The 26,678-nt window shown below is 41.2% G+C and overlaps 1 protein-coding gene across 6 annotated transcripts in view; it reads left to right on the top strand.

Annotated features, from left to right (window-relative positions):
• The first annotated feature begins 2,765 nt into the window (after positions 1-2,765).
• Positions 2,766-26,678, top strand: part of SFXN1 (sideroflexin 1) — a 45,382-nt gene continuing 21,469 nt past the window's right edge. For 2 of the 6 annotated variants that reach the window (XM_082456532.1, XM_082456531.1), the window contains exons 1-2: positions 2,766-2,922; positions 17,722-17,894. In XM_082456532.1, the coding sequence (XP_082312658.1) occupies positions 17,731-17,894 (164 nt within the window). In that variant the 5' untranslated portion in view covers positions 2,766-2,922; positions 17,722-17,730. Of the gene's footprint in view, positions 2,923-3,671; positions 4,920-17,721; positions 17,895-26,678 lie in introns of those variants that run through there. The other 4 variants (XM_082456534.1, XM_082456533.1, XM_082456529.1 and 1 more) reach the window with 4 other exon arrangements.

Below are 26,678 nucleotides of genomic sequence, written 5' to 3'. Positions count from 1 at the left end.
TAGCTCATTTCTTCTTCCTTCATCTGCCTTCTTTTCCTTGATTTTTCAAATTTGATTTCATTCAGCTCAAATGTCACCACTTCTGTGAAGCCCCCAGTCAGTTAGAGACAGAACTTCAACTCAAAAGAGCTTATGATTAAAAAAACAAAAAAAACAAAAAAAACTGTATGTGGGTGGATTTATTGGCTCTTATAACTGGAAGCTTAGGAGGTAGACCTAGCTTCAGGATTGGCTGAGCCCAGGGCCTGCAGTGATGTCATCTGAACTCTCTCTCTTGCCACCTTTCAGCTTAGTTTCAATTCTTCAAACAGGCAAAAAGAGCAGCCCTGGCAGCCCCTGATCCACATTCTCCCAGCTTAGCAACACCTATAGGGTCAGAGGAGGGTGATGACTTCTCTTTTTCCCAGTGTCTACATATAACTTCAGGGCAGGATTCTGTTTAGCCGAGCTTGGGTCACATACCCATGGCAGTGGCAGGCATGAGAAGATGAAAGTCCCATGACTGACAATCTGACCAGGATCAAATGAAGTGAGAGTGAGGAGATCCCCAAAAGAAACTGGGATGCTGGGAAGGCAAAATACACACAAGAAAGAATTTCTGAAAAAGAAAGCCCCCAATTCTCCACTTGTCTATATATCACATCTATTTATAATGTCACTTTGCAGCTCATCCCATCAAGAGATAAAGAATCTGGGCTGGTCTTGTGACTTGGTTTGACCACTAGGCTAAAGCAGAAGTGAAGGCAGCCTTGAGTATTCTCTCTCCATAACTTTGCTGGAAAAATGAGACCTGGAACAGAGTCAAGTCAGTCCACATGTCCTAGCTGGAGCCTCAGACAGTGAGCAAACCCTGCCAAGACCCACAAAGCCACCAACTGAGGAAGCCTTGCAGAGCCCAGCTCTGATCAGCAGAACTGCCAGCCAACCCATAGATGCAGAAACAAAAATAACCTTTTTCTTTTTTTGTATACTCCTGAGGTTTTTGTGGTTCTGCTGCAGCATCACCGTGGCAACAGATAATGGATACACTTTGTATCTACCAGACCTCTCTCACATCACCATTCTGCGGGCAGAGCAGGGCATCCCTCCTGTGCTCTCATAGCACGCACTTACATAACCCAAAGTATGCTGTTGCAATATTTATACTGGGTTGTAATCATCTATTGTAACTACTTGTTTACATATATATCTCCTTGACACTAAGCTCTTTGAGGGAGGAATTTTTTTTTAATCTTTTTGAGCCCAACACTTGGCACAGAGTGTAGTAAAGAACAGAAACCGGTTGAACGTTCCTAGGAATTCTGAGGATGAGGAGTCCCACCAAAAAACTATCTGTGAAACCTACGCTGAGTGCCCAAATCCCTAGCCAGGTTGGATTTTTTTTTAGGTATCAAGGTCATTTGTTTTTCTTTCTCTGTGAATTGCATGTTTCTTGTTTTTTATTTGTTTATCTATTGGATTGTTTCTCTTTTTTCTTATTAATTTGAAAACTTTTTAATATTTTCTCCATATGTATTCTTTGCCAGATCCATGTATTGAAAATATTTCCTGCCAGTCTGTGAACTCTTTCCCTTTTATTATGCTATCATTGGTGAGCATGACTTTTTTAGTTTTAATGAGGTTTAACTTTTCAATCTTTCCTTTATATTCCATCCATTTTGTGTTTATTTAAGACTGCATCCTTAACCTCAGTCATAAAGATACCCTCCTATATTGTCTGCTAAAAAGTTGGGAGTTTTGTTTTTCATATTTGGGTCTTTAATCTGCTTGGAGTTCAGTTTTATACATGGTTTAAGGTAGGGGTTCAATTGCCCCAGCATCATTTAATGAATATCTAACCTTCCCGTTCACTTGGGATGCAGTTAATAGAAGGTTTCTGTATGTGCAGGGTGTGTGTCTGGTACCTCTTATTTGGCTGCACTATTTTTTGATCCCTGCACAAACACACAACCTCTCTGTGTTCATAGGATGAGTCACTCCACCCTGCTTTTTCTTCAAAATTGTTTTGGCTATTTCTGGCTCTTTATTTTTTCATATACATTTTACAGTCACCCTGTTAAGTTATACACCAAACTCTTATACCCACTAGAGTTGACAGAATTTTGTTTGGTATTGCATTATATTTTTAGGTTAATTTGGGGAGAATTTACGACTTTAAAAATGGAATATTCCTATCCATGAACATGATGTAATTTCACTACTTATTAAATTTCACCTGTCTCCAAGATATACCCAGAATCCAATAATTCTCACCGCCTCTCCTGCTACCAACCTGGTCCAAGCCACCGTCATCTCTCCCCTGGTTAGCCCCGGTAGCCTCCCTGCTGGCTTCTCTGCCTCCACGTCATCTCCTCTACAGCCTATTCACACAGCAGCCAGGATGATGATTCTTGTTTAGACATAAATCAGGTCGTGGCCCCTGTACCACCTAAAATCGCCTTGTAGCCCCAGTGGTGCCAAATTCCACGCTTTGGGAAACAATGGTTTGAATGAATGAATGAGAGGATGCTGACTGTATGTAAGACCCTGGGAACTGAGAAATGATCAAGTAAGGGGTCGGTCTCGGGGAAACCAAAATGGGAAACATGGCACGGAGCCCCGCACCACGGTGAGGGTGAACTTGGGAGTTCATGATGGAGCCAGAAGCAAAAGCGCGGGCATAGAGGATCGCGCCTGGACCAGGCGGAGGCTGCTTCCAGAGCGCAGCGACTGCGAGGGCGCGTCCGGGGCCTCCCGCGCGCGGCCGCCGCCCAGCCCAGCCCAGCCGGGCCTCGGGGCTCCGCGCGGGGACGCGCTCTGAGGGCGCGCTCCGGACGGCGGCGGCGCGCAGGGCCGCCGTGGCGGGAGAAGCGCTTCCGGTGGCGGCGGAGGCGGTGTTGAGCGGGTCTCGAGAGCGGCGCGGGCGGTGGCCGGGGGGGAGCGGTGAGTCGTGGGCCGCGGGCCCGGGTGCTGTGGGTTGGAAACGCGCAGGGAGCCTGGCGGAGGGGCGCGGGCTGGAGCGGGGGCGCGCTCCCGCGGGCCGGCTGCCGGGAGACACCGGGGCTGGGAGGTCAGAAGCCCCCTCGCCATGCCCGGGACTTCCCGGGCCAGGGGTCCCTGCACCTTGGAGACCCCTGCCATCCCGCTGCCTGAGCTCCCCACCTCCAGCAGCCTGACCTCCTCTGAGCTCCCCCTGAGCCCCCGCGGTGGAGTGGGTCTCCCGGCATGGGAGGGGGCTCACCCATCCACGCCCGCACGCGCCCTGCCACGCTGTCCCCGCGGCCGCGTGACGAAACTCGCCGCGGGGAGGACACCCAAGATGGCTGCCGCGGGGACAGGCCACGGCGGGGACTGGCGCGAGCGATTGCTAGGTGGCCCGGTGGCACCGACCCCCACGCCCCTCAAGCTCCTAGCTCCTGGCTTCTCCTCCTGGCGCAGAGGCGGGGCTCGGAGGTCAGAGACCACCTGGCCCCTGCCCTAGAACTCTCAGTCTAGTAGGGAAGAGGAAAGCAGGTAATGGGAACAGGAGTGATCCTGCCCGGACCTTGCATTTCCGTGCTGACCGCCTGAGCTCTCCCACTTGTCACGAGTCTCTGACCTTCTCAGAATGACAATAGCCACAATGCCTACTAAGAGTTTGCAGGTGATTCAGGTCCATCTACTTTTACATTCCTCCAGCCCCATGAGGTACTTGGCCTTGCCTTCCTAATCCAGATGGGGAAGGAAACTGGGGCTCAGAGAGGTTGTGTAACCTGCCTAAAGTCACACAGTTGGTTATCTGTAGTCTCAGCTTACATGTTACTTCCTCAAAGATGCTCTCCCTTGGCTGTGTTGTTTGAAATTGCCCCTTCATGCACACATCCTTTGTTAGATTACCCCTGTGATTTTTCCTTAAGAGAATTTGTCACCAGTTGAAATTAACTGTTTATTTGCTTGTTTGATTCTCTGCTTGTGATCAGGGCCTCTGTTTGTCTTGCTCATCTGTCTGTTCCCTGCACCAGGGAGACCCTCACTGAATATTTGTTGAGTGCCTGAATGAAAAAGCTCAGCATGAGTGACTTCAGAGCTCGGGCACTTAACCACTCCATGGGCAACTGCCTTCTGAACCCCCATGGCATTTTGGTTTTACTTTTCTCAAAGTCATAATCTCTCTTCTGCCTCATCTTCTAGATTTTTACTTGCGTGTCTCTAGCTTTTCTCTTCCTATGCCCATCCCCAGTTTGCTGAGCTGCTTCCATGTTCCAGGCACTGTAATAGGTGCAAGGTGGGTATACAGGTAAATAAGGAGACTTTGCAGCTCTTGTGGTGCTGAACTTGCCATATAAGAGCTGTAAGCTGAGAGGGAAATCTGTGAGGATGAGTGGAGGCTCCACCAGGAGGTTCTGGGACCTCAAGCAGCTCCTTTCTCCCCTCAGGACTGCAGGTGTCTAGTTTGCAAAAAATGATGGTGTTTGGAGAGGAGGATATATCGGTTTCTATCCAGCTCTAACATATGATTGCTTTAAGTATGTATTCAAGGGTTTGCTTGAGCAGGCAAGCATTTAATTTAAGTCCCATGGGCTTTCAGGAAAGGGATATCTGTGGTTGCAGTTGTCAGAGAAGAAGCTGTATAGCAAGGGGTAGATGTAGCTCAGGATCAGCAAAATATTTAGAATGCTTTTAATATTCTGTAAAAGTTTTATGAAATCCCATGTGGATGAGTATAGAAAGATTTTGTCAGAGGGAGGGGACCCCTTCCCCCTCCTCACTTCCTGCAAAGGAAGGTGAGAAGACAACCAGAGCAGCAGTGACCCTTAGAGCAGACCCATCATACAACTTCTTTGCTCTCTGATGCTTTAGAATGAAATATGGCATCTACATCCTACTAAGCAAGCCATGGTTAGATGCATTCGGTTGGAGTATAATTGTGAATGGAACCAACCTTTTGTTTGAGGTTAAAGGTAAGAAATCAGCACTAAGTCATTTTTTTAAAAGGCTGACTCTTGCCTAGACAGTGAAAAATTATTGTCAGAATACATATCAAACCTATACTTAATTATACAAAGTTCAAAGTTATTAAGTTTTTAGTTAACTACTATTACTTTGTGAAATATTTTAATACACAGTATATATAATCTGTTACTTGATTCTTTAAAGTAGATGGGAAAATATTCAACTGAATATGTCCAAAATACTACAGTTCGGGAGTACTTTATTATATTTACAGGCTGATACCACCATCTCAAGTAAAAACTAATAGAATTTTTTTTTAAAAAATGGATAAGAGCTTCACTCATCATAAGAAATCGATTAAGAAACCCAAAGTTGATCTTGAGGTTCACCAGAATATGAACCATGATTGTATTGTTACCTGGGTGTTTTAAAGTTCATAGAAGAATGGGATCTGCCTTGTGGATGGGGAGGTGGAGGCAGGGAGTATGGTGGCAGGAAGACAGACAGAAGGCAGTCATTCCCCATGGCTTCCTGATTCTACACAGGCCCCATGTCTCCATGCAGACCTGTCCCTGGAATAGAGGAGAGTATGCAACAGAAAGCCATTGCTGAGTGGAAATGCCCTTTGAAAGAATCTACTCCTTAGCACAAGATTCAACTTTCTGATCTATAATTTGATCTCTTGTGTGGCCATGCCCATAAGAAAGGAATGCTGTGTGTGGATGACCAGCACAAAGCCAAATTAGGAAATGTGCTCCTTCAGTGAACGTGACTGCCCTTGCCAGACACATCACTTCTGGCTCCACAAGGGTCAGAAGTGGGGTATAAAGTCAAGCCGAACTGCCTTCTTGGGCGTGGCACTTGATTTCTCTGAGTAACTCTGCAAAATAGGGGGAGATTTCTTAGAGAGCTGAAGTGAGAATTTAGCAGTCTAGTGACGCATGGAACACCCTGTGTCTGGCACACAGTGGACACTCAGCCGTGTCCCCCTACGGTGACTTTGATAGGGTATGTCACACCTCTCTGGCCCTAACTAAATAAACCAAGAGCAACCAGACTCTTCTTCAACTCTTTCAAATGCAGTAAACAACTGCATTATGTTAGTTAAAACATAACTAACAATAAGTTTCCAGTTTAATAATTTAATTATCGTTGTTAATCTTTAGCCAGGGTTAAAGGTCTTTCTTACCAAGTCCCTGAGAAAGCACATTCCCTGCTAGTTTGTCTTCTGTGAAGTTTTGGAAAATTCTTCTTTTTTTCCAGTAGCTAAGCATTTTCTTGGCATGTAGCTAAAAGTTTGAAATACAGCTTATCTCAGAGAAAAGTCATTTTTCTTAGGCATCAGCTTCAGGAAGCTCAGGAAGCCAAGTGCCATTCCATTTCCCACCCTCCTCCCACCACCAACCCCACCAGTACTACCAGCCACTATGTTTCTGGGCAGGACTTGAGCCAATGAGGGCAGGAGATCCCTTGCATGGAGAATGACATGTTAGTAATGACCCTACCTTTGTTTAGCCCTTTACACTTAATAAAGGTCAATAAAGCCCTCTTGCACACCTCAGTTTCCTGATTCTTCCCACTGTGTCAGCCAACTCTCATCTCCATCTTACAGATGAGAAAACTGAGGCTGAGAGCGGTGAGGTGACTGACCCAGTGACATGCTTAGAAAGGAAGAGGCAGAGTCAGGACTCTAATCCACATTGCAGTGGTTCAAGTCCAGTTCTCATTCCGTGGGTTGTCAGTGTAGGTACTCAGCAGACCAGGCTACAGGGCAGGGAGCCTTCCTCGACAGGACCCAGCCAACACCCGGCCTGAGTGGCCATGGGGTCATCTAAATATTTATATTGCCCCTGAAAGAGGGTAAGAATCTTCCCTTAGCTGGTAGGGCATTTGGTTATTTATTTATAAGTTTTATATTCTTTCCCACATAGTGTTTCCCAAACTTAGCTAATCATAGGATACCCCTGGTGTATTTTTTTTTTTTTATTTGGTTGTGCTGGGTCTTAGTTGCTGCATGTGGGCTTCTTAGTTGGGGCATGTGAACTCTTAGTTGCAGCATGCATGTGGGATCTAGTTCCCTGGCCAGGGATCGAACTCCGGCCCCCTGCATTGGGAGCGCAGGGTCTTAGCCACTGCGCCACCAGGGAAGTCCCCCCGCCCGGTGTATTTCTTAAAGATCGCCTTCCTAGGCTCCACCCCCGCTTTACTGAATCAGGATTTCCAGGAAGCTACTTTCCAGGTCAGAACCACCTCCCCAGGGAGCAGGGATTCTGGAGCCAGGTAATAAAACGTCACACTCCGGCAGCACCGCTTCCTCGAGCAAGCTCGTTAACCACCCTTGTAACCAAACCGTTGCGAGGGTTACATGGGGTAATATAAGGAATGCTCTTATGATAAGTGGTTATTAAACATTAGTGTTATTATTAAGCAGCATCCTAATTTTGCTGATAAAGATGCAGAAACTTGGGGCAGTGGGATAATGTGTACAAGGTCACAGAGTCGTCGGTGGAGCTGGCATTTGAACTCAGGTCTGTTGCCTCCACAAGCATAAGCCCCTAACCACTACACACCCCTTCCCTCATCACCTCCATCGGAGGATTCCGGGTTACAGGGCAGTTAGGGAGGTGCGGCTTGGAGCCAGAAATTCAAGTTCCGCTAACCAACTGGTTCAGTAAACTTATTTGGAAATGAAACTGATCACCGTTGTCTAATTGGAACAGACTGTTTACCAGCCATGAAGGCTTTTTTATATGTGGTGCGAAGTGGTCCTGGGCCTCTGAGTCAGGGGGTGGTCCTCGCCCTTGCATAGCTTTGCACTGACTGTGTAACATCTAACCTAAAAGGGAGACAGTATTGCCCTCCCAGAATTGGTGATGAAGGTTGTGATATAACTTAAATAATGACTTGAAAAAAGCTGGAGTTAAGTACCATTTCCGGTAGGCCTATAATGTGTAATACAGTATTATGACTAGAGAATCTTGGTCATGGCACTCATTTTGGCTTTAAAAGCTTATAAATTCTGTGACTGAGTTATCGTGGATGTTAAAGCAGGTTTACTTCATTGAAATAATGGATATTTTTGAAAAGTGTGTACAGATTTGGATATGAGAATCATTCATATCACAGTCTTCAGTAAGGTTTACCCAGGTTAGTAATCTGATAACTCAGTTGAAGACTGCATGGACAGAGGTGGGTGAGGTCCATGCATAATAAGCTCTGTATGAGAAGGGTGTCTATAAGCACGTTTGGGGAAATTTAGGCTCTATTCATTAGAATGTGTTTGCTTTGAAGTTTATTTACTGCATGTTGGGTCTTTCCAAATCCAGGGCCAAGCCAGCGCTGGGTATAGGAGAGGCCTTCAGTGCGTATTGAATGCATATATTAATTTTGTTTATGAATGAATGAATAAAGAAAACTTGGAGAAATTCATTTTGATGAGTTTTGATGAGGCTTCATGATACTATATTTACCCAAAACCTTAGCCAAGAGATTGAATTTTAACAGGACTTTTTTCCCCTCTAGGAGATTATTTCTATCCCCTTTGAGGGGTTAATTAATGTATTAACGTATATAATATGTAAAATAATATCTTTAGGAATGACTCATTTAATTGCAATCTAATGCTATAATTATTAATGGCCCCAGATAGCTGTCATTCTTAGTTTATTGATTTTGTCTTCAGGTAACAAAGCCTTGACTTTATTTCTTAGCATAAGTGATGTCAGTCACTACAGAAATTTGTTTTGAATCCCACTTTTTTTCTCATACAAAAAAATATTTTCACACCTTTAAAATCCAAATTTTTCTTTGAAATCATTCATTTAAAAAAAAGATTCTTAAGTCAGAATTAACAGCTCAGTTGGCCAAGTGTCAAAAAGCAACATTATAACTATTTAAATATACAGAGACCTCCTTTCACAGGTCGGTTCCTGTTAACGCCTCTCTTTCAGAATCTTCCAGCCTCCTTTGCTTCTCTACACCCCCTATTCCATCATTTCTTCAGGTCATGGAAACTGAGTTTGTTGACCATCAGATATCTACTGATATGATTATGTGTAAACCGTAACATTCCACAGTTGACCGTCTGCAGCTATTCAGTCAGCTGGTCACTGGTTAGTAAATTTCTCCTTGGGAAGCTCTTCACTCAATCTATGTGTAGCCGTGATATTTCCACCTTTCCTGTCTCTCCTTCTGTAGCCTCTCTAAATTTCTGAAGATATTTCCGCCCTTCTGCATAACTGTCAAAGCCTCAGATAGACGTGGCAGAGGGAAGATCCTCCCACTGATGTCTTCTAAGTCCGTTCATGGCATCTTTCACTTGCATGACTTGTAAAGCTGATAAACTCGCACATCCTTGAGCACATTGTTTGGTGTCCCGTGCAGTCTGTCCCTTGGAGGTGTGGCATTTTCCCTTATCCCTGCCACCCCTGAAATTGGGCGATATATACATATATGTATGTATATATACATATATTTACCTTGTTCTCTGAAGCTTTCTTTTGAGCCATTGTGGCTTCGCAATCATCCGCATGGTCCCCAATATCATCACGAGGGCTGTGCAGCAGAATGACTTACCCAGTCTACTTCACAGAAATTCTTAGCTGAGAAGCACTTGTTCTAAACTGTCACCATACATTGTCATGAAATACTGTCAGAACCGCGTGGTCAGTGGTGCTTAAGAACTCTCTGGAAAGGTATCTGATCTTTGACCAATGCCAACCTTGGTGAGGAGACAGAGAGGAAAGTCCAGGAACCACAAGTTCAGGGATGGCTGTGCTCTTCATGCATAAACCAGACAGTGGGGAAAGCAAATCTGTTTCTTCCCCTACCACCCCTGGGACTTCGCTCCCTTCCCACGAAGGTGCCCGCGGTGGCCCCAGCCCCACGGCCTGGCCCGCTGGTCGGTACCGAGCGTGTGGGGTGGATGACCCCAAAGTGCAGACCCCGGCAGCCGGTGGGCGCCCTGGATGCTGCAAGTCGCCGACCAAGTGACCAGCCCACCAAGCCCTGGCGATGAGGCAGGTAGGAAGGCGATGTGCCCCAGGGACCCCCGCGTAGCGGCCAAGGCCATGGGGGTGCCTTGGCCCCGGAGGCCGCTACTGGATCAGGAGCCCCAGCCGTGGCCCCCTGCCTCTTGGCCAGATGTGCAGAGCTGCTCCCGGGTCCACAACTGGAGGGAGACCAGTGTCCAGGGCAGCAGCACCTGGGTGCACTGGTTTTTTAGTGCAAAATAAGAAATAATTGTTTTGAAAACGGGACCCCTAGTTATAGAAACTGGTTATTTATTTAGAGTGGGGAAGAAAGTGAAAACTGTTCCTGGGCTTGAAGGTTGGTGTGTGAAAATGCTTGTCTAATTGGAACATGGGAGTCCTAGTCAATAATTAAAATTTTATCTGGTTTGAAATCAGCTGTCTTTGTAAGAATGTTCATATGGCATTCCTGATTAGCCTTATGGTTTTGAAATTGGTGGGGGCAGGACAGGCTCTCAAGTCTAGTTGGTATTTCTTATGCCAGTATAGAGTTCTACTAAAATCCTTTTTAAATTTTTTTATTTATTTATTTTTATTGAAGTTTAGTTGATTTACAATGTTGTGTTAGTTTCAGGTGTACAGTAAAGTGATTCAGATATATATATATATATATATATATATATATATATATGTTCTTTTTCAGATTCTTTTCCCATATAGGTTATTACAAAATTCCAAGTATAGTTCCCTGTGCTATACACACAGGGAACTATAGGTGTAGGTCCTTGTTGTTTATTTTATATATAGTAGTGTATATATGTTACTCCCAAATTCCTAACTTATCCCTCCCCCGCCCCCGCCCCCTCCTTTCCCCTTTGGTAACCGTAAGTTTGTTTTCTAAATGAACTTATTTACAAAATAAAATCCTTTTAAGTAGGGAAAAAGAGTGCTGAATTAGTAGCCTATTGCTATTTAGCATATTACCACAAATGTACCTTAAGACAAAACAACTATGTGTTAGCTTACTGTTCTGAAGTCAGAAGCCGACAGTGGTTCTGCATTGCTTCTGGAGGCTCCGAGGGAGAATCTGTTTCCCTGCTGTTTCCAGCTTCCAGAGGCTGTGCACCTGCCTTGGCTCGTGGCCCTGCATCACTCCAAGCTCTGCTTGTCCCTTGTCGCATCTACTTCTCTGACTCTGCCTCTCCTGCCTGCCTCTTTCTCTTATAAGGACCCTTGTGATTATCAGGCCCCCCTAAATAATCCAAGGTGGTTTCCTAGTCTCAAGAGCCTTAACTTAATCATACCAGCAACCCCCTTTGCCGCGTAAGGTGATCTATTCAGAGTCTGTGGCTGTTGGGAGGTGGACATCTTTGGGCGGGCACGATTCTGCCTACCCCAAGTCTATACGAAGTGCATCAGTATGAGCGTTCAGCGTTGGGGTGTTGGTGGGCTTGGCCTGTAGTCTGATGATAAGCCTGCTTCCTCCCTTGCCGGGGAGATAAGGGGGTAGCTGTGAGTGACATCTCAGAATCTTACTTTCCTCTTCTGTGAAATGTGCACAATATGCGTAAAGCACAGCGTTGTGAAAACTGACACAGACTATTCTGCCACTGGCACATAGTAGGGGCTTGCACTCTTAGGCAAGCATCCAGCCCAGGTCCCTGTATGTAATGGAAACTCCGAAAATGTGGGGTTTCCTTTCCCCATCTGTCTCCTTTTTCTTTGCCTTTTTAAGAAGCGACTTTGTACACACTACTCTATATAAAATAGATAAATAACAAGGTCCTACTGTATAGCACAGGGAACTGTATTCAATATCTTATAATAACCTATAATGGAAAAGAATCTGAAAAAGAATACAGACACACATACACACACACACACATACACACATACATACATAGGTATGTATATATATATCTGAATCACTTTGCTTTACACCAGAAACTAACGCAACATTGTAAATCAACTGTACTTCAATTAAAAACAAAAAAGAGACTTTGTGAGGCCTCCACAGCATTCTTCTCACGTATACTATGGAGGCATCAAAGGGTTAGCGTAGCACAGAGCTTTGTGGTGTGAGTAGAGCTGTTTTTATTTAAAGGAAAAAAGGAGGGCTTCAAAGATACCAATTCTGTGCAGACATTAATTGCTGTACTTTGGCGGGGGGGAGGGGAATAGCTAACAGAGAGTAATAGAGTAGAAAGAGTGAACTTTCTGACCAGTGCTCAGGAGTCCAGTCTGGCTTTGCGTCCTCGCCCACTGCCTTCTGCCACCAGCACCAGGAGCACACCCTGGACAAGTTATTTCCCCCCTGTGTGCCTCTGTTTCCTATATGATGAGAACATTGGGTGGATTATTTTTAAGATCCTCTCCAGCTCTTATGCAGTAGAACATTTTTATTTTATGAAGCACCATGTTGTAAAACCAAATCATGTTTTCAACAGCTTGACCTAAAGTTTGCCCTATATTTAACAAATTGGAGATGGTTTGTTATTAAGAACTAGAATTCTATGAAAGCTACATTTTAATTTTTTGTTTGTGCTATTGTTATATATATTAAGTGTGAAGGGGAAATAGTGAGAATTATACTTCAAAAGGAAGATAGATTGCTTGGTACTCAATTTTATGAGAAAAAATCAGTATCAGATATCCGCTGGGAAGCATTGCAGATTGCTCAGGCCTGGGGGAAGGCACAGGCAGCACAGAGAAAGATGCAGGGAAGGAAACAGCTCCCAGCTTCATGTAGAGTCACAGCCTGGTGCCCAGAGAGCTGGAGCTCCAGACCCAGAGCGCCTGCAGAATCACATGCCCAGCCTTATGTTAGACCTTCTAGGTCTGAATCTCTAGAAGGGGGATAGTATTTGTCTTTTTCAGAAGCTGTCCAGGTGATTTCAATACGTTCTGTTGGTTAGGAATCACCAGTCTGTGCCGGTGACTTTGCAGGAATAAACAGTGCCCCGAAGAGGGGGCATTTAATGTGCTGTGCATTCACTCCCTACTTGCCATCACCATTGCTAAGAATTTTTAGAATTTGCCAAGATAACCATCCTTGCAGTGTTCCCATTCCCTAGATGGCCCTTCAGGAGTTGTATCCCCCTCTTCACTAGCCCACGATGGGAGTAACCAGCTACCAAGGTGTTCTTCCTTTTGGCCGATGGGACTACCAATAGACTCACTTCACCTGTCCTCCAGGACACCACACTCCGCTGAGTTCCTACCCACTGGTCACTCTTTCTCAGCCTCCTTTGCTATAACTTAGTCTTTCCTGACCTCTTAACATTGGAGGTCTTGGATCTCTTCTCTGTTTACGTTCACATGCCTGTTGCTCTCCCATTGCATGAGTTTCAGTCGTCTCTGCTCACAGATGAAGATCTGCAGACGAAATGTCTCCTCTGAACTCTGGACTCTTGTATGCAACTGCCTCCTGGACATCTCCACTTGGAAGTCCCCTAGGCATCACAAACTCCATCCATCCAAACCCGAACTTGCTGTTTGATCCCTGACACCGGCTCCTCCTCCAGTCAAACATCTTAGGAGTCATGCCTTTTCTTTCTCTCACACCCCACAACCAAGATTTCAGGAAATCCTGTTGGCTCCATCAACAAAATATCCAGAACGTCAGCACTTCTTGCCCCTCCTTGCTACCACCTGCACCACCATCAGCCCTCTCCTGGATGCCTGCAGGAGCTTTACAATTGCTCTTATAGCCCCACTGCTTTCTCCACACAGCAGCCAGAGAGATCCTTTTCAGTTGTAAGTCAGATCATTTTAGTCCTCTGATTGGAACCCACCAATGACTCCCATTTCCCTCAGGGTAAAATGCAAAGGCCTCACGGTGGCCACGAGGCGCCAAGCAGTGTGATTCCAACTAAACCCCTCCCCATACCTCTCTGACCCCTCATCTCCTGTCTCCCTCCCTCTTCCTCTCTCCACCCCAGTTGCATTCCTTCTTGCTGTTCTTTGAAGACACCTGCTTCGGGGCCTGTGCAATGTCTGTTCCTTCTCCCTGGAATGCTGTTCCCCTGGATACGCACATGATTCAGTTCCTCACTTCTTTTTGATCTTGCTCCATTGTTATTTTCTCAGTGAGGCCTACCCCGACTGCCCTGTTTAAAAATGCAGTCTGTCCTCATGATGCTTCCCATTGTGATTCTTCCCCAAACCATTTATTACCTTCTAATATAGTGTATACTTGGCTTACCTTGTTTATTGTCTGTCTACCCTTCCATTGCCAACACCCAACATCAGCTCCACCAAGGCAGGAATTTTTGTCTTTTGTTCACTGATTTAGCCCAAGAATCTGTCACGTGGTGGGTACCCAGTCAGTGAACACTAAAGGTAGGAGCACTTTCTAGACCTTAAAGAAAAAACAAAGCTAAAAGTTTTGTCCTGGTCAGAATTTCATCTGTTCTGTATTTAATCTGTGATCTACTAGAGGGTAGGAATTATACCTTCTAGTGGTCCATTCAAAAACAGAAGTGAATTAGACCAGATTATCTGTCTTTTCTAGTTACGTGATTATATGTAGCATTTATTTGGTGACGTTTAAGTATAGAAACAAATTGTGATCTATACGCCTAAGTGTAAATTCAAATTATGACCCTTGGACGAGGCCAGTGTCCTCATATTGGGGAAAATACAGAAATTGGGGGTAAGCATTTAGGAACTTTCATAACAATATGATAGAGTTCTAGTATATCTGCTGAACCTAATAATAAAAAATGGGGGCTTTTATATGTGTCCCACTTTTTTATTTCATTTTTTCAAAATTTATTTTTAATATAGTTTACAAAAGTATTGGTTCATGATGGGACTGGAAATTAGAACAACCAAAGCAGGTCCTTCACCGCACATAGTTGAAGAGGCACTAATCAAATGGATGCCAGGGCTGACTTAGGAAGCTGGAGTAAAAAAAAAGCTTGAAACCTTCTGGACCTTTATGAATCGTCTCATAGATCTTCAGATTGTCCTCTCCTATAGTGATTTTCAACTTTTTTCTTTTTTGCTTTTTCTTCCCCCCCGCAAGCATTAGAACCCTCCCTTTAAATGATCATTGCCATAATTCCCAGATGTAGAGAGCAGATGAAAGCAGACCTGCTCTAGTTGACTATAAACTCAGGGGCTCAGAACGCACCTGCTTGAATCCCCTCCACTCCCTGCAGGTCACTAACATGCCTCAGCAGAGCCCTAGGTCCCTACACACAAGTCTGAAAACTGTTCTCCTGGATGGGAATTAGAGTTTTTGTTTTACTTTTTGTATGTTTTATAAATAATACATTTGATACATTCTTATTCAAAATTGAGACATTTCTTCATACAATGACACAGCTCTTTGAAGTGCATTATATCCTTACATCCCTGGACTTGACATTCATGACTTAGAGGTGTCCTAATTTGAAATTCAGACACTTCTCTTATCATAGCCCAGCTGACTGAAAACCAGCAGGGACAAACCTTAGTTAAACAAAGTCATGTGTATTTCAATGAGGGAGACCACACACTGGAGGAACTGGGAGTGTCTCACCAACAAAGGAAAAGATAGGTCTTTCAGAGCATCTTGGAGAATGGTGGAACTTAGGGAAGTTTAATGAAGCAATATTTTGATTGGCTCAAAGCAGGGCTGGGTGTAAAGATCTGAAATGTGAAGTAGCCCATGACCTGGAAACTACAGAGTTTCCTTGGAAACTTCAGAGTTAAGAAAGACATGGAAGGGACTTACCTGGTGGCGCAGTGGTTAAGAATCCTCCTGCCAATGCAGGGGACACAAGTTCAAGCCCTGGTCCGGGAAGATCCCACATGCTGTGGAGCAACTAAGCCCGTGCGCCACAACTACTGAGCCTGTGCTCTAGAGCCCGCAAGGCACAACTGCTGAGCCTGCCTGCCACAACTGCTGAAGCCCATGCACGGAGAAACCGTGCCCCGCAACAAAGAGAAGCCACCGCAATGAGAAGCCCACGCACCACAAGGAAGAGTAGCCCCCGCTCGCCACAACTAGAGAAAGCCTGCATGCAGCAACGAAAACCCAACGCAGCCAAAAAAATAATAATAATAAATTAATTTTTTTAAAAAAGAAAAAAGACGTGGAATGTTGTGTCCAGAAACTCCCTAATCTGAAACTCTGCACCTGGGCTGGAAATCCAGGCTCCTTTTCTGTGTCAAAAGTGGGATGATTCACTCTTCCTAGTATGATTTCAAACAGCAAAGTTTCTGACAGTCTGTGATTGTGGAGAACAAGGTTTCTCAATGAGATAAGAAAGCAGTGGTCACCCAAAGAAGGGGGTTGTTATGACACCTTTTAGCTTCAGTGTGACCTTGGGAGAAATATGGTTTCCTGTCAGCTTTGCAGCTGACTCTATCTGTGTTTGTCATCCCAGCCTGCTTTATGAATAACGGGGCTGATTTTTACTTTCTTACTCTCACTGACTAGCTGTTTTACATATACTAGATTCCTCACATCTCTGGGCCTAACATGCTTGATTTTGATCCAGTGGGCCGTGAAATGTGTTAATTTGAGATTCTGATAAAGTTCAAATGACAGGCATCTGCACCTGACATCTTAACACACCTATGATCTAGTGAAGCACTGAAAAATAACTTAATGAAAAATACCTGGAAAAGAAAGCCACTATAAGAACCAATATTAGAAATATAGAAAGAGGAAAGAGGTATGAGAAAGCAATGGTTTGAAGCCTTAATAGTGATAAGATCCTTTGACCTGCTAATATCACATAGATCTAGTTTAAGGAAGTCACCAGTTGTGAGGAAAAAAATTAATAGACAAGGATACAGCATTATTTTTCATGGTGAAAAACTGAAAATAACATAAAGGTTGAAGGTGTTGCTAAATACCTGAAATGAATATTTAATGCCATAGGGAGTGCTCATGAAATAAGTACAGCAGGAAACAATCAGGATATTAAAATATAGAGTATGATATCAACTTTATTTTTTTAGTTAGAGGGTAATATGTGTAGAAAATGTCTGCAAGGAAATATATCAAAACATCAACAATGGTTATTTCAGCATGACTAAATTATAGCAGATTTTGTTTCTTTATTCTTTATTTTCTACAATAAGCTTATATTATTCAAAATACTACAATAAGCATGTATTACAGCAATACAAAGCAGCTCTAAAAATAAGCATATATTACTCAGGGAAAGAAACTAGTTACTTTAGAAAAAAGTAATGGTTCTTAGCCAGAAAATAAGTATTTTATGAGGAAAATTATATGCTCTTATGTTATTACTATTTTTGGGGTTGTCAAAATGTGTTTTTCCCACTATGACTGTTATATTGAGGAGAATAATTTTTCATTTTTGATTGGTGGTTTATACGCTGAATAAGGCTGAATGAATCTGAATCTTTTTTTAATTGTAGAAATTTTAGCATGTAAGCCTTTGTGCATAATTAGTCACTTCTAGTTGTAGGAAAAACAAATTTAGTAAACCAGAATGCCGCAGTAGTTTGACGTTGGTTCTTTCATCCAGAAAAAGTGTTTCAGACTTCAGACCCTATTATTGTTGATGTTATTTTTAACTTTTTATATTTTTATTTTTTTCTGAAGAATAGATTTCCAAAGTAAGGGATGATGAAATACTATGTCCTTATAAAAAGAACTATGTGGGAAATTATTGAAATTTGGTTAAGATAAATTGAGATTTACAGACAAATTTAGCTTTGGATTTAAATAGCCTTTCTGCCATTTATAGCAAAATTATTTTCATAAATAAAATGTATATAACTCTTTATTTGAAGATTAGTGTGACTACAAAGTTTCTAAATGTGTAGTGACTTTTTAAGTCTTAACTAGGCCTGTCCTTTTGACCCTCTACAGTCCAGGACAATGTCTGGAGAACTTCCACCAAACATTAACATCAAGGAACCTCGATGGGATCAAAGCACTTTCATTGGACGAGCCAATCATTTCTTCACTGTAACTGATCCCAGGAATATTCTGTTAACCAACGAACAACTAGAGGATGCAAGGAAAGTAGTGCATGATTACAGGTAACATTAACAAGTATGCTTTGGGGCTTAATATATTAATAGATCATCATGTTAGCCTATTGTCTTTAAACCTTCCCTTAGTGATTTTTCAACATTTTTTTTTGCAATTGAATCCTTTTTATAAAAAAAAAAAAAAAAAATGTAAGAAATAGGAAGACGTGTTTCATTCCCCATTGTTGACCCTTAACACAGATATCCAGGGTTCGTAGTAACCTGAAAATAAGCCAGCCATCCCTCCAACTCATAGGTGCCAATCCGTGAGGTCCCCTTTCTAGAGCCCTGTCTTCTGCTCGCCAATACAACCACACCTGCATCCACAACTTTCTGTCTCCAGATGGAGACTGCATCTTACAAAAAGCAAGTTGTCAAGAATTAGGGTAGGTTGTTCGCTTCTTCTCAGATTAAGCCCCAGTGAATAAACCCCACATATAGTAGCTCAGATGGGAAGGGTGCTGGTGGCACAGTTTGTAGGTTTGGGATGGACTCCGTCAGTTCAAAGAGCCAGGCATGAGGTGAGAGAAGAGACATGCTCTAAGGCAATGGTCACAACTTTCTTTTTTTTTAATTTATTTAATCTTTTAATACAATTTTTAAAGATTACACTCTGTTTACAGTTACTACAAAATATTGGCTATGTTCCCCATGTTGTACAATACATCCTTGAGCCTATCTTACATCCAGTAGTTTGTACCTCCCACTCCCCCACCCCTATGTTGCCCCGCCACACTAGTAACCGCTAGTTTGTTCTCTATATCTGTGAGCCTGCATCTTTTTTGTTATATTCACTAGTTTGTTGTATATGTATGTACATGTTCCACATATAAGTGACATCATACAGTATTTGTCTTTCTTATTTCACTTAGCATAATGCCCTCCAAGTCCATCCATGTTGCTGCAAATGGCAGAATTTCATTCTTTTTTATGGCTGAGTAATATTCCAGTGTGTGTGTGTGTGTGTGTGTGTGTGTGTGTGTGTGTGTGTGTATGCCACATCTTCTTTAGCCATTCATCTGTTGCTGGACATGCAGCTTTCTTGATAAAAGACCATATAAGAAATATTTCAGCCTTCGTGGACCACAGAGGATTTCCGTCTTATTCTGCATGTTCTGCCTATTCTTCTTAGTGTCTTGGGGGTTTGTTTGCTTGTTTGTTTGTTTTCTAGGGCTTTTTGTTTGGTTGGTTGTTTTACAATCCTTTAAAAGATGTAAAAATCACTCTTAGCTAGCCAGCCATACAGACCACAGACAGTAGTTTGCTGACTCCTGCTCTCAGGGAAAGTCAGCCAGAAGCTGAGAATTGGATTAGTGGGAGCTATGAGCCTAAACATGCCAAGAATAATCCACGCAAGGTACGTATTTGACTGTCACATGAGTAGTCAGTGAGGCTACCAAGGGCGGTCTATAAACTTTGTTACCAAACACTGAGTCTGGCCAGGTCTTAGCATGCACAGCCGTGCAGAAAGAGGGCTCCCGGAGCAGCAGAACGTCATGGAGCCCTACGAGCAAGTCCTGAGGAATGAGGCAGAGGAAGACAGCAGAAGCGCATTTCACAATTCCATCAAGTAAATGCTCCATGATTCTGGAACAAAAGCCATAAAAAGAGGAAAGGTGGAGATGTAAAGACAGCTAGAGGACTTGAAAGGAAGCCATAAAAGAGATTGCAAAGCCCCTAAACTTGTAAGAGCAAAATTAAAATCTTCACTGGAGGCAGTGGTGGAGAAGTAATGACATCAATGGTACCGAGAAAAAGTGGAAACAGAGATACTGGGGATAAACCTGAGTCACTCTCCAAGGATGAAGATCTGAGGTCGGCACACTTTTTCTGCAAAGGGCCAGATGGTAAATATTTTCAGCTGTGCAGACCTTACAGTCTCATTCTGTGTTGTTTTGCTTGTTCACCACCCTTTAAAAATGGAAAAACCATTCTTAGCGCACCAGCCATTCAGAAATAGGCATGGGCTGTAGTTTGTCAACTCCTGATATAGATGAAAAGGTGAGTGCGTGAAAAGGATTATATTTCAGGGGACTAGAGGATGGAGAGTGAAGATATAATTTATTGATGCTTCTCAAGGAGAAACTAGAAAAATGCGAAAGAGGTCGTAGTAAGTAGATAAAAGAATTTTCCTGTAGTGAGGACAAACAGCCACAAATTAGGCTCACCCTGTTTCAGGCAAAGAGACCCACATATGGAGTTTTTTTTCTTTTTTCTACAAAGCAACTTTTTAAAATTTCATAAGCATTCGAACAGGGAATAAAGTCATTAAAAAAGAACAAATGACAGAGAAGTCTCAATCTTCTTATCTGTGCACTGAGCGCCAGAGGACGGTAAAGGAATGTGTGCCGAGTTTCCAGAAGAAAGCATGTAACCCAGGAATTTTATACCAGAGTGACTCTGTTTACAGAGGCAACAGAAAAATACATAACAACATCAAAAATAAACTCATAAATCCTTCTTGAGAGGTCAGGAGATGAAGCAAAATTGAGTTCAAAAATAAGAAATCCATAGTATGTTGTGATTCCTCAAACAATTCAAAATGGAATTACCATATGATCCAGCCATTCTACTTCTGAGTATATACCCAAAAGAATTGGAAGCAGGGTCTTGAACAGACATTTGCACACCCGTGTTCATAGTGGCATTACTCATAATAGCCAAAGGTGGAAGCAACCCAAGTGTCCGTGGATGGATGAATGGAAAAATAAAACGTGGTATATTCACACAATAGAATACTATTCAGCCTTAAAAATGAAGGAAATCCTAGCACGTGCTACAACATGGATTAACCTTGAAGACATTATGCTAAGTGAAATAAGCCAGTCACAAGAAGACAAATTATTGTACAATACTACTTATATAATGTGCCTGGAGTAGCCAAGTTCATAGAGACGGAAAATAGAATGGTGGTTGCCAGGGCCTAGGGGGCCGGGGAATCAGGAGTTATTGTTTAATGAATACAGTCTCAGTTGGGGATGATGAAAACATTCTGGAGATAGATGGATGGTGGCAACAGTTGGACAGTAACATGAATATGCTTAGTACCACAAAACTGTACAGGTAAAAATGGTTGAGATGGTAAACTTTATGTTACATATTGTATTACAGTAAAAAAAAAAAGTAAGAAAGCTGTAATATAAATAGACTAGTGACGAATGTCGAAACTTAAAATAGAAATAGTTGTTGCATTTCTAGTTATAAAGCATTGTATAGGCAAAAAGAAATTTTAAGTGTTTTGTAAAAAATAGTAATAGCTATCTGAATCTAAAGCCCTAGATTGTAGTATCAAAAAAAAAGTTTTTTAATTAAAAAAAAACAGGAAGAGGAGGAATTAAAAGTATACCAAATATTTATCTTAAATAGGAGGTGGACTCAAAAGTATATATGGTTTGGCTCTTTACTATGTTAGAGAAACGTAGAATGGTTTTGAGAATCTTAATGGTAACCACTAGTCAAGTTAAATCTTAGTATATATCTTCTAAAACCCCAAAGGCATAAAAACAAAGACAGTGTAATAAGTGTAACTAAAGGTAAAACCAAAAAACTGTCATAGAAGCTTTTAAAATAACGTAAAACAAGATGGAGCAGGCCAGACAGCTTAGTAATAACAGTATGTGTAAAAGGGATTAAAACCCTCTATTAAAATCAGAGACTTTAAAATAGTGTAAAAACACTTTAAAAGCTCAACAGTGACATGTCATTCCAATTAGAATGCATGAGGGTTGCTAGCTACATGACTAATCTCTGTATGAGGTCGTTGTGCATGGAAAAATACAATGCCTTCCTCCAAGAATCGCTGAGCACCTCACCTTCTTTTCTCTTCACCTTTTAAGGAATATAAAACCCTTAAAGTCTGTGCCATAAATTGCTGCACTGGGGATTAGGGGTAATGCTGCTTTTATCATGTCTGCTTTTATATACATTATATATCTATATCTATATATCTGTATCTATATCTATATCTTTATATATTCATCAGTAAAACCAATTGGTGAATTAATGGATAAGAAATATTCCAGAGTTCTCCCCCTACCCACTAAGAGACAAATTAGCTGTGAACTCTCAGAGGAGAATAGCTCAAAGGGTTAGTTGGGATCAAGGAAGTATCATGTACAGTGTACCTTCAAGGAATATGAATACCAATGATCTATAGTCCTCATGGGATACCAACGTGCTATTTTAGTATGAATCCAAAGGGAGGTAATAAAAATGACTGACATCACAAAGCAGGACGAAGGTAACTGCAAATAAAAAGGAAGCTGTATGAAAATCAGACAAAATTCAGTTCAGGGCGAATAGATCAGAAAAATTTGATATTTATAAAATGACCATGTTCAGTATTCATGAACTAGTTAATGTCACATCAAAATATACAAAGAAAAGACTGTTAGAAATACAGACAGAACTTGATTAATCACGTCAGAATTGCTCAGTACTTTCCTTTAACTGTACAAAAAGAAAAACCAAAAGTAAAATTACAAAGTAAAAATAATGAGAAAATTAATATGAAAACTTAAGGGATTGCGCCAAAATTGTACTCTGAGTGGAAGTTTATAGTTTTACATGTCTCTCTGATTAAACGTTAAAGGCTTACAACAAATGAACTGAGACTTCAGCTTAAGAAATTAAAGAACAGCACAAAATAATAAAAAGAAAATAGCAATAGCACATGCTGTGTAATGATACTGCCTGAATCACTTCATGTGCATTCAAGCCTCAACAGCCCTTGAAGGTAGGTGCTATCGTTATGCCCATTTTTCAGATGAAAGAACTAAGGCAGAAAAGTCAAAGTCCTGCCACTGTTAAGTGGCAGAGCCAGCATAGAAACTCAGACGGTCTGACTCCAGAGTTCCTGCTGTTAACCACTATATAGACTGTTTTTCAAAGAAAACAGAGAGAAGGTCATTTTTTTAAGGTCAGAAATTAACAGAATTGAAAAATACATGAAAAACTGGTTCTCTGATAAGCCCAGAGAAAGATAAGCCTCTGGCATGTCTAATCAATATAAAATAAATAAATAAAACTCAAAATATGTAACAAGAGGATAAGAAAGTTGCCTGTGAGAAATAGAAATATAAAAATGAAGGGGCTTCCCTGGTGGCGCAGTGGTTAAGAATCCTCCTGCCAGTGCAGGGGACATGGGTTCGAGCCCTGGTCCAGGAAGATCCCACATGCCGCAGAGCAGCTAAGCCTGTGTTCCACAGCTCTGAGCCTGCGCTCTTGAGCCCGCAAGCCACAACTACTGAAACCTGTGTACCTAGAGCCTGCGCACCGCAACGAAGAGTAGCCCCCGCTCACCACAACTAGAGAAAGCCCGTGCACAACAACGAAGACCCAATGCAGCCAAAAATGAATAAGTTCAATAAATAATTTTTTTAAAATTGAAGCCTACTATGTAGCTCTTTGCTAAAAATTTTAGAAATATTAGTGAAATGTCTAGCCTTCTATGAATATATAAATTACCAAAATTGACTCAGTCCAAAATAAGGCAGGGAAAGAGAAAAAAAAGGAACCAGGAGAGATGAGGCAACCAGAAAACAAAGAGCGAGATGGCAAAATAAATAAGTAAAAATAAAACTTTCCCACAAAAATCAAGGCCAATTAGCATCACAGGTGAAAGAAATTATTTCTTCACAGAAAGAAACTATATCAATTCCATCACAAACTCTCTCAGAAAATAGAAGAGAGGGAAAGACTTCTTCATCCGTTTTATGAGACCACTGATAGCAAAACCAGAGGGATTACAAGACAAAAATTACAGCCCAATATCCCTCATAAACATAGACACAAAAAATCCTCAACAAAATTTACAACTTAAATCTAGCCATCTTTATAAGGGATAATACCCAAAATAAGCAGAACCCAAATATGGTTCATCACAAGATTGCAAGGTCATTTTAACATTTGGAAATCACTGTATCAGTAGACTATGACAGAAAAAATCTTCCCAAAAGGTGAAGAAAAAGCAGACAAAATCCAACATCCCTTCATGATAAAACTCTCAGCAAACTAGGAATAGAAGGAATAAAGTACATCTAAGAAAAGCCTATAACTAACACCAAACTTAATGATGAAAGAATGAAAACTTTCCCCCTGAGATCAGGAACAAGGCAGGGAGTTCAGCTTTCACTACTTTTATTCAGCATTGGACTAGCATAGCTAATCCAATAAGAGAAAAAGAGCAACAAAAATAAAAGATGTACAGATAGGAAAGGAACTAAAACTCTCTTCATTCACAGAAAACATGATCATCTATATAGAAAGAATCTACCAAAAATGCAAATAGAGTGTGTTTAGCACAGCCACAAGATACAAGATTAATATACAAAAATCAATTGGGTTTCTGTATAGTAACAACTAACAACTGGAAATTGAAATTTTAAAAATCATATTTTCAGTAGCAACAAAAATATTAAATGCCTGATTTCAAGACTTACTGTAAAACTCAAGTAATCAAAACAGTATAGATATATAGATCAGTGGAACAGTATAGAGAATCCTGAAATAAACTCAAACATATATAGTCAATTGATTTTTAAATAAAGATGTCAGGATAATTCAATAGAGAAAGAATATTCTGTTCAATGAGTGGTTCTGGAAAAATGGATCTCCACATTAAAAAAAAGAGTATTAATCTTTAAACAAAATCATAAACATAACTTGAAATGGATGATAGACCTAAATATACAAGCTAACACTGTAAAACTTCTAGAAGAAAACAAGATAAAATCTGTATGACTTTGGGATAGGCAAAGGTTCCTTAGATAAGACATAAGCATGAACAATAAGGGAAAAGATATGTCTCTCCACTTCGTAAGACACTGTTTAGAAAACAAAAATGCAATTCACAGACTGGAAGAAAATATTTGCAAAACGTATAGCTCATAAAGGACTTATGTCCAGAAGAGATAAAGAATTATTTTCATTCCAACCTAATTTGTTTAAATGGTCAAAAGATTTGAATAGGCTGATGACACTAAACCAAAGAAAATATAGAAATATCAAGTAAGCATATGGAAAGAAGCTGAGCATCATTAGTTGCTAGGGAAATGCAAATTAAAACCACAATGAAATATCACCTCACACCTGTCAGAATCAAAAAGACAACAAATAACAACTGTTGGCGAGGATGTGGAGAAAAGGGAACCCTTCTGCCCTTTTAATGGGAGTGTAAATTGGTGCAGCCACCTATGGAAAATAGTATGGAGGTTTCTTTAAAAATTAAAAATAGAAGTACCATACAATCCATCAATTCCATTCTTGGGTATTTATTCAAAGAAAACAAAAACACTAATTAGAAAAAGATATATGTACCCCTGTGTTTATTACAGCATTATTTACAATAGCCAAGATATAGAAGCAACATAAGTGCCAATCAATAGATGAATGGATAAGAAGATGTGGTATATATAGATACGTAAAACATCTATTACTCAGCCATAAAAAAGAATGAAGTCTTGTCATTTCCACCAACACGGATGGACTTAGGTGTTTTATGCTAAGTGAAAATAAGTCGGACAGCGAAAGACAAATACTGTATGATTTTACTTATATGTAGATTCTAAAAAATAAAACAAATGAACATAACAAAACAAAAACAAACTCATAGATACGGAGAACAAGCAGGTGGTTGCCATAGGAAAGGGGGTTGGGGGAAGGAGAGAAATTGGTGAGGGAGATTAAGAGGTACAAACTCCCAATTACAAAATAAATGAGTGACAGGTATACATGAGCCACAGTACAGTGTGGGGATATGTCAATAACTATAATTTTAATATCTTTGTAAGATGACAGATGGTAACTAGACTTATCGTGGTGATCATTTTGAAATGTACAGAAGTACCGAATCACTATGTTGTGTACCAGGAACTAACATAGTGTTGTAGGTCAATTATACTTCAAAAACAAACAGACAGACAAACTCATAGAAAAAGAGATCAGATTTGTGGTTACCAGAGGCGGGGGTTGGGAGAGGGGGAATTGGCTGAAGGCAGTCAGAAGGTATAAACTACCAGTTATAAAATAAATAAGTACTTGGGATGTGATGTACAACATGATAAATAGAAATAACACTGCTGTACATTATATATGAAAGTTACGAGAGTAAAGTCTGAGTTCGCATCAGCAGGAAAAATATTTCTTTCTATGTCTTTAATTTTGTATCTGTATGAGGTGATGAATGTTCACTAAACTATTGTGCTGATCATTTCATGATGTATGTAATTCAAGTCATCATGCTGGATACGTTCAACTTAGACAGTGCTGTATGTCAACTATATCTCAACAAAACTGGAAGAAAAGAAAAGAGTATACATTGGAAAGTCTAAAAATAAAAAACAAAACAAAAACCACAATGAGATACCACTTTATACCTACTAGAATGGTTAAAAAGAGAATTGATAAATACCTGTGGTTCATTCATTGAATGGAGTACCACTCAGCAATTAACCGGTCACTGATACAACAAAGATGCATCTGAAAGCACTATGCAAAGTTGAAGAAACCAGACACATAATACTACTCACTCGCATGATTCCATTCATGTGAAATTCTCAGAGGCAATACTGTAGTGGTAGAAAGCAGATCTGTGGTTGCCAGGAAGTGGGGGAATGACTCCTAAGGGGACTGAGGGAACTTTTGGGGAGAAGAAAATATTCTATACCATGATTCTGAAGGTGGTTATACCACCGTGTACATTTTTCAAAACTCATCAAATTGTATACTTAAATGAATGACTTTTATAATATTTAAATGATACCTTAATAAAAAGATTTAATTTCTTTTAATGTT

Source organism: Balaenoptera physalus, assembly GCF_965194825.1.
Source record: "Balaenoptera physalus genome assembly, chromosome: 3".
NCBI lineage: Eukaryota > Metazoa > Chordata > Mammalia > Artiodactyla > Balaenopteridae > Balaenoptera > Balaenoptera physalus.
The sequence above is the reverse complement of the archived record's forward strand: the minus strand, read 5'-3'. Positions and strand labels throughout refer to the sequence as shown.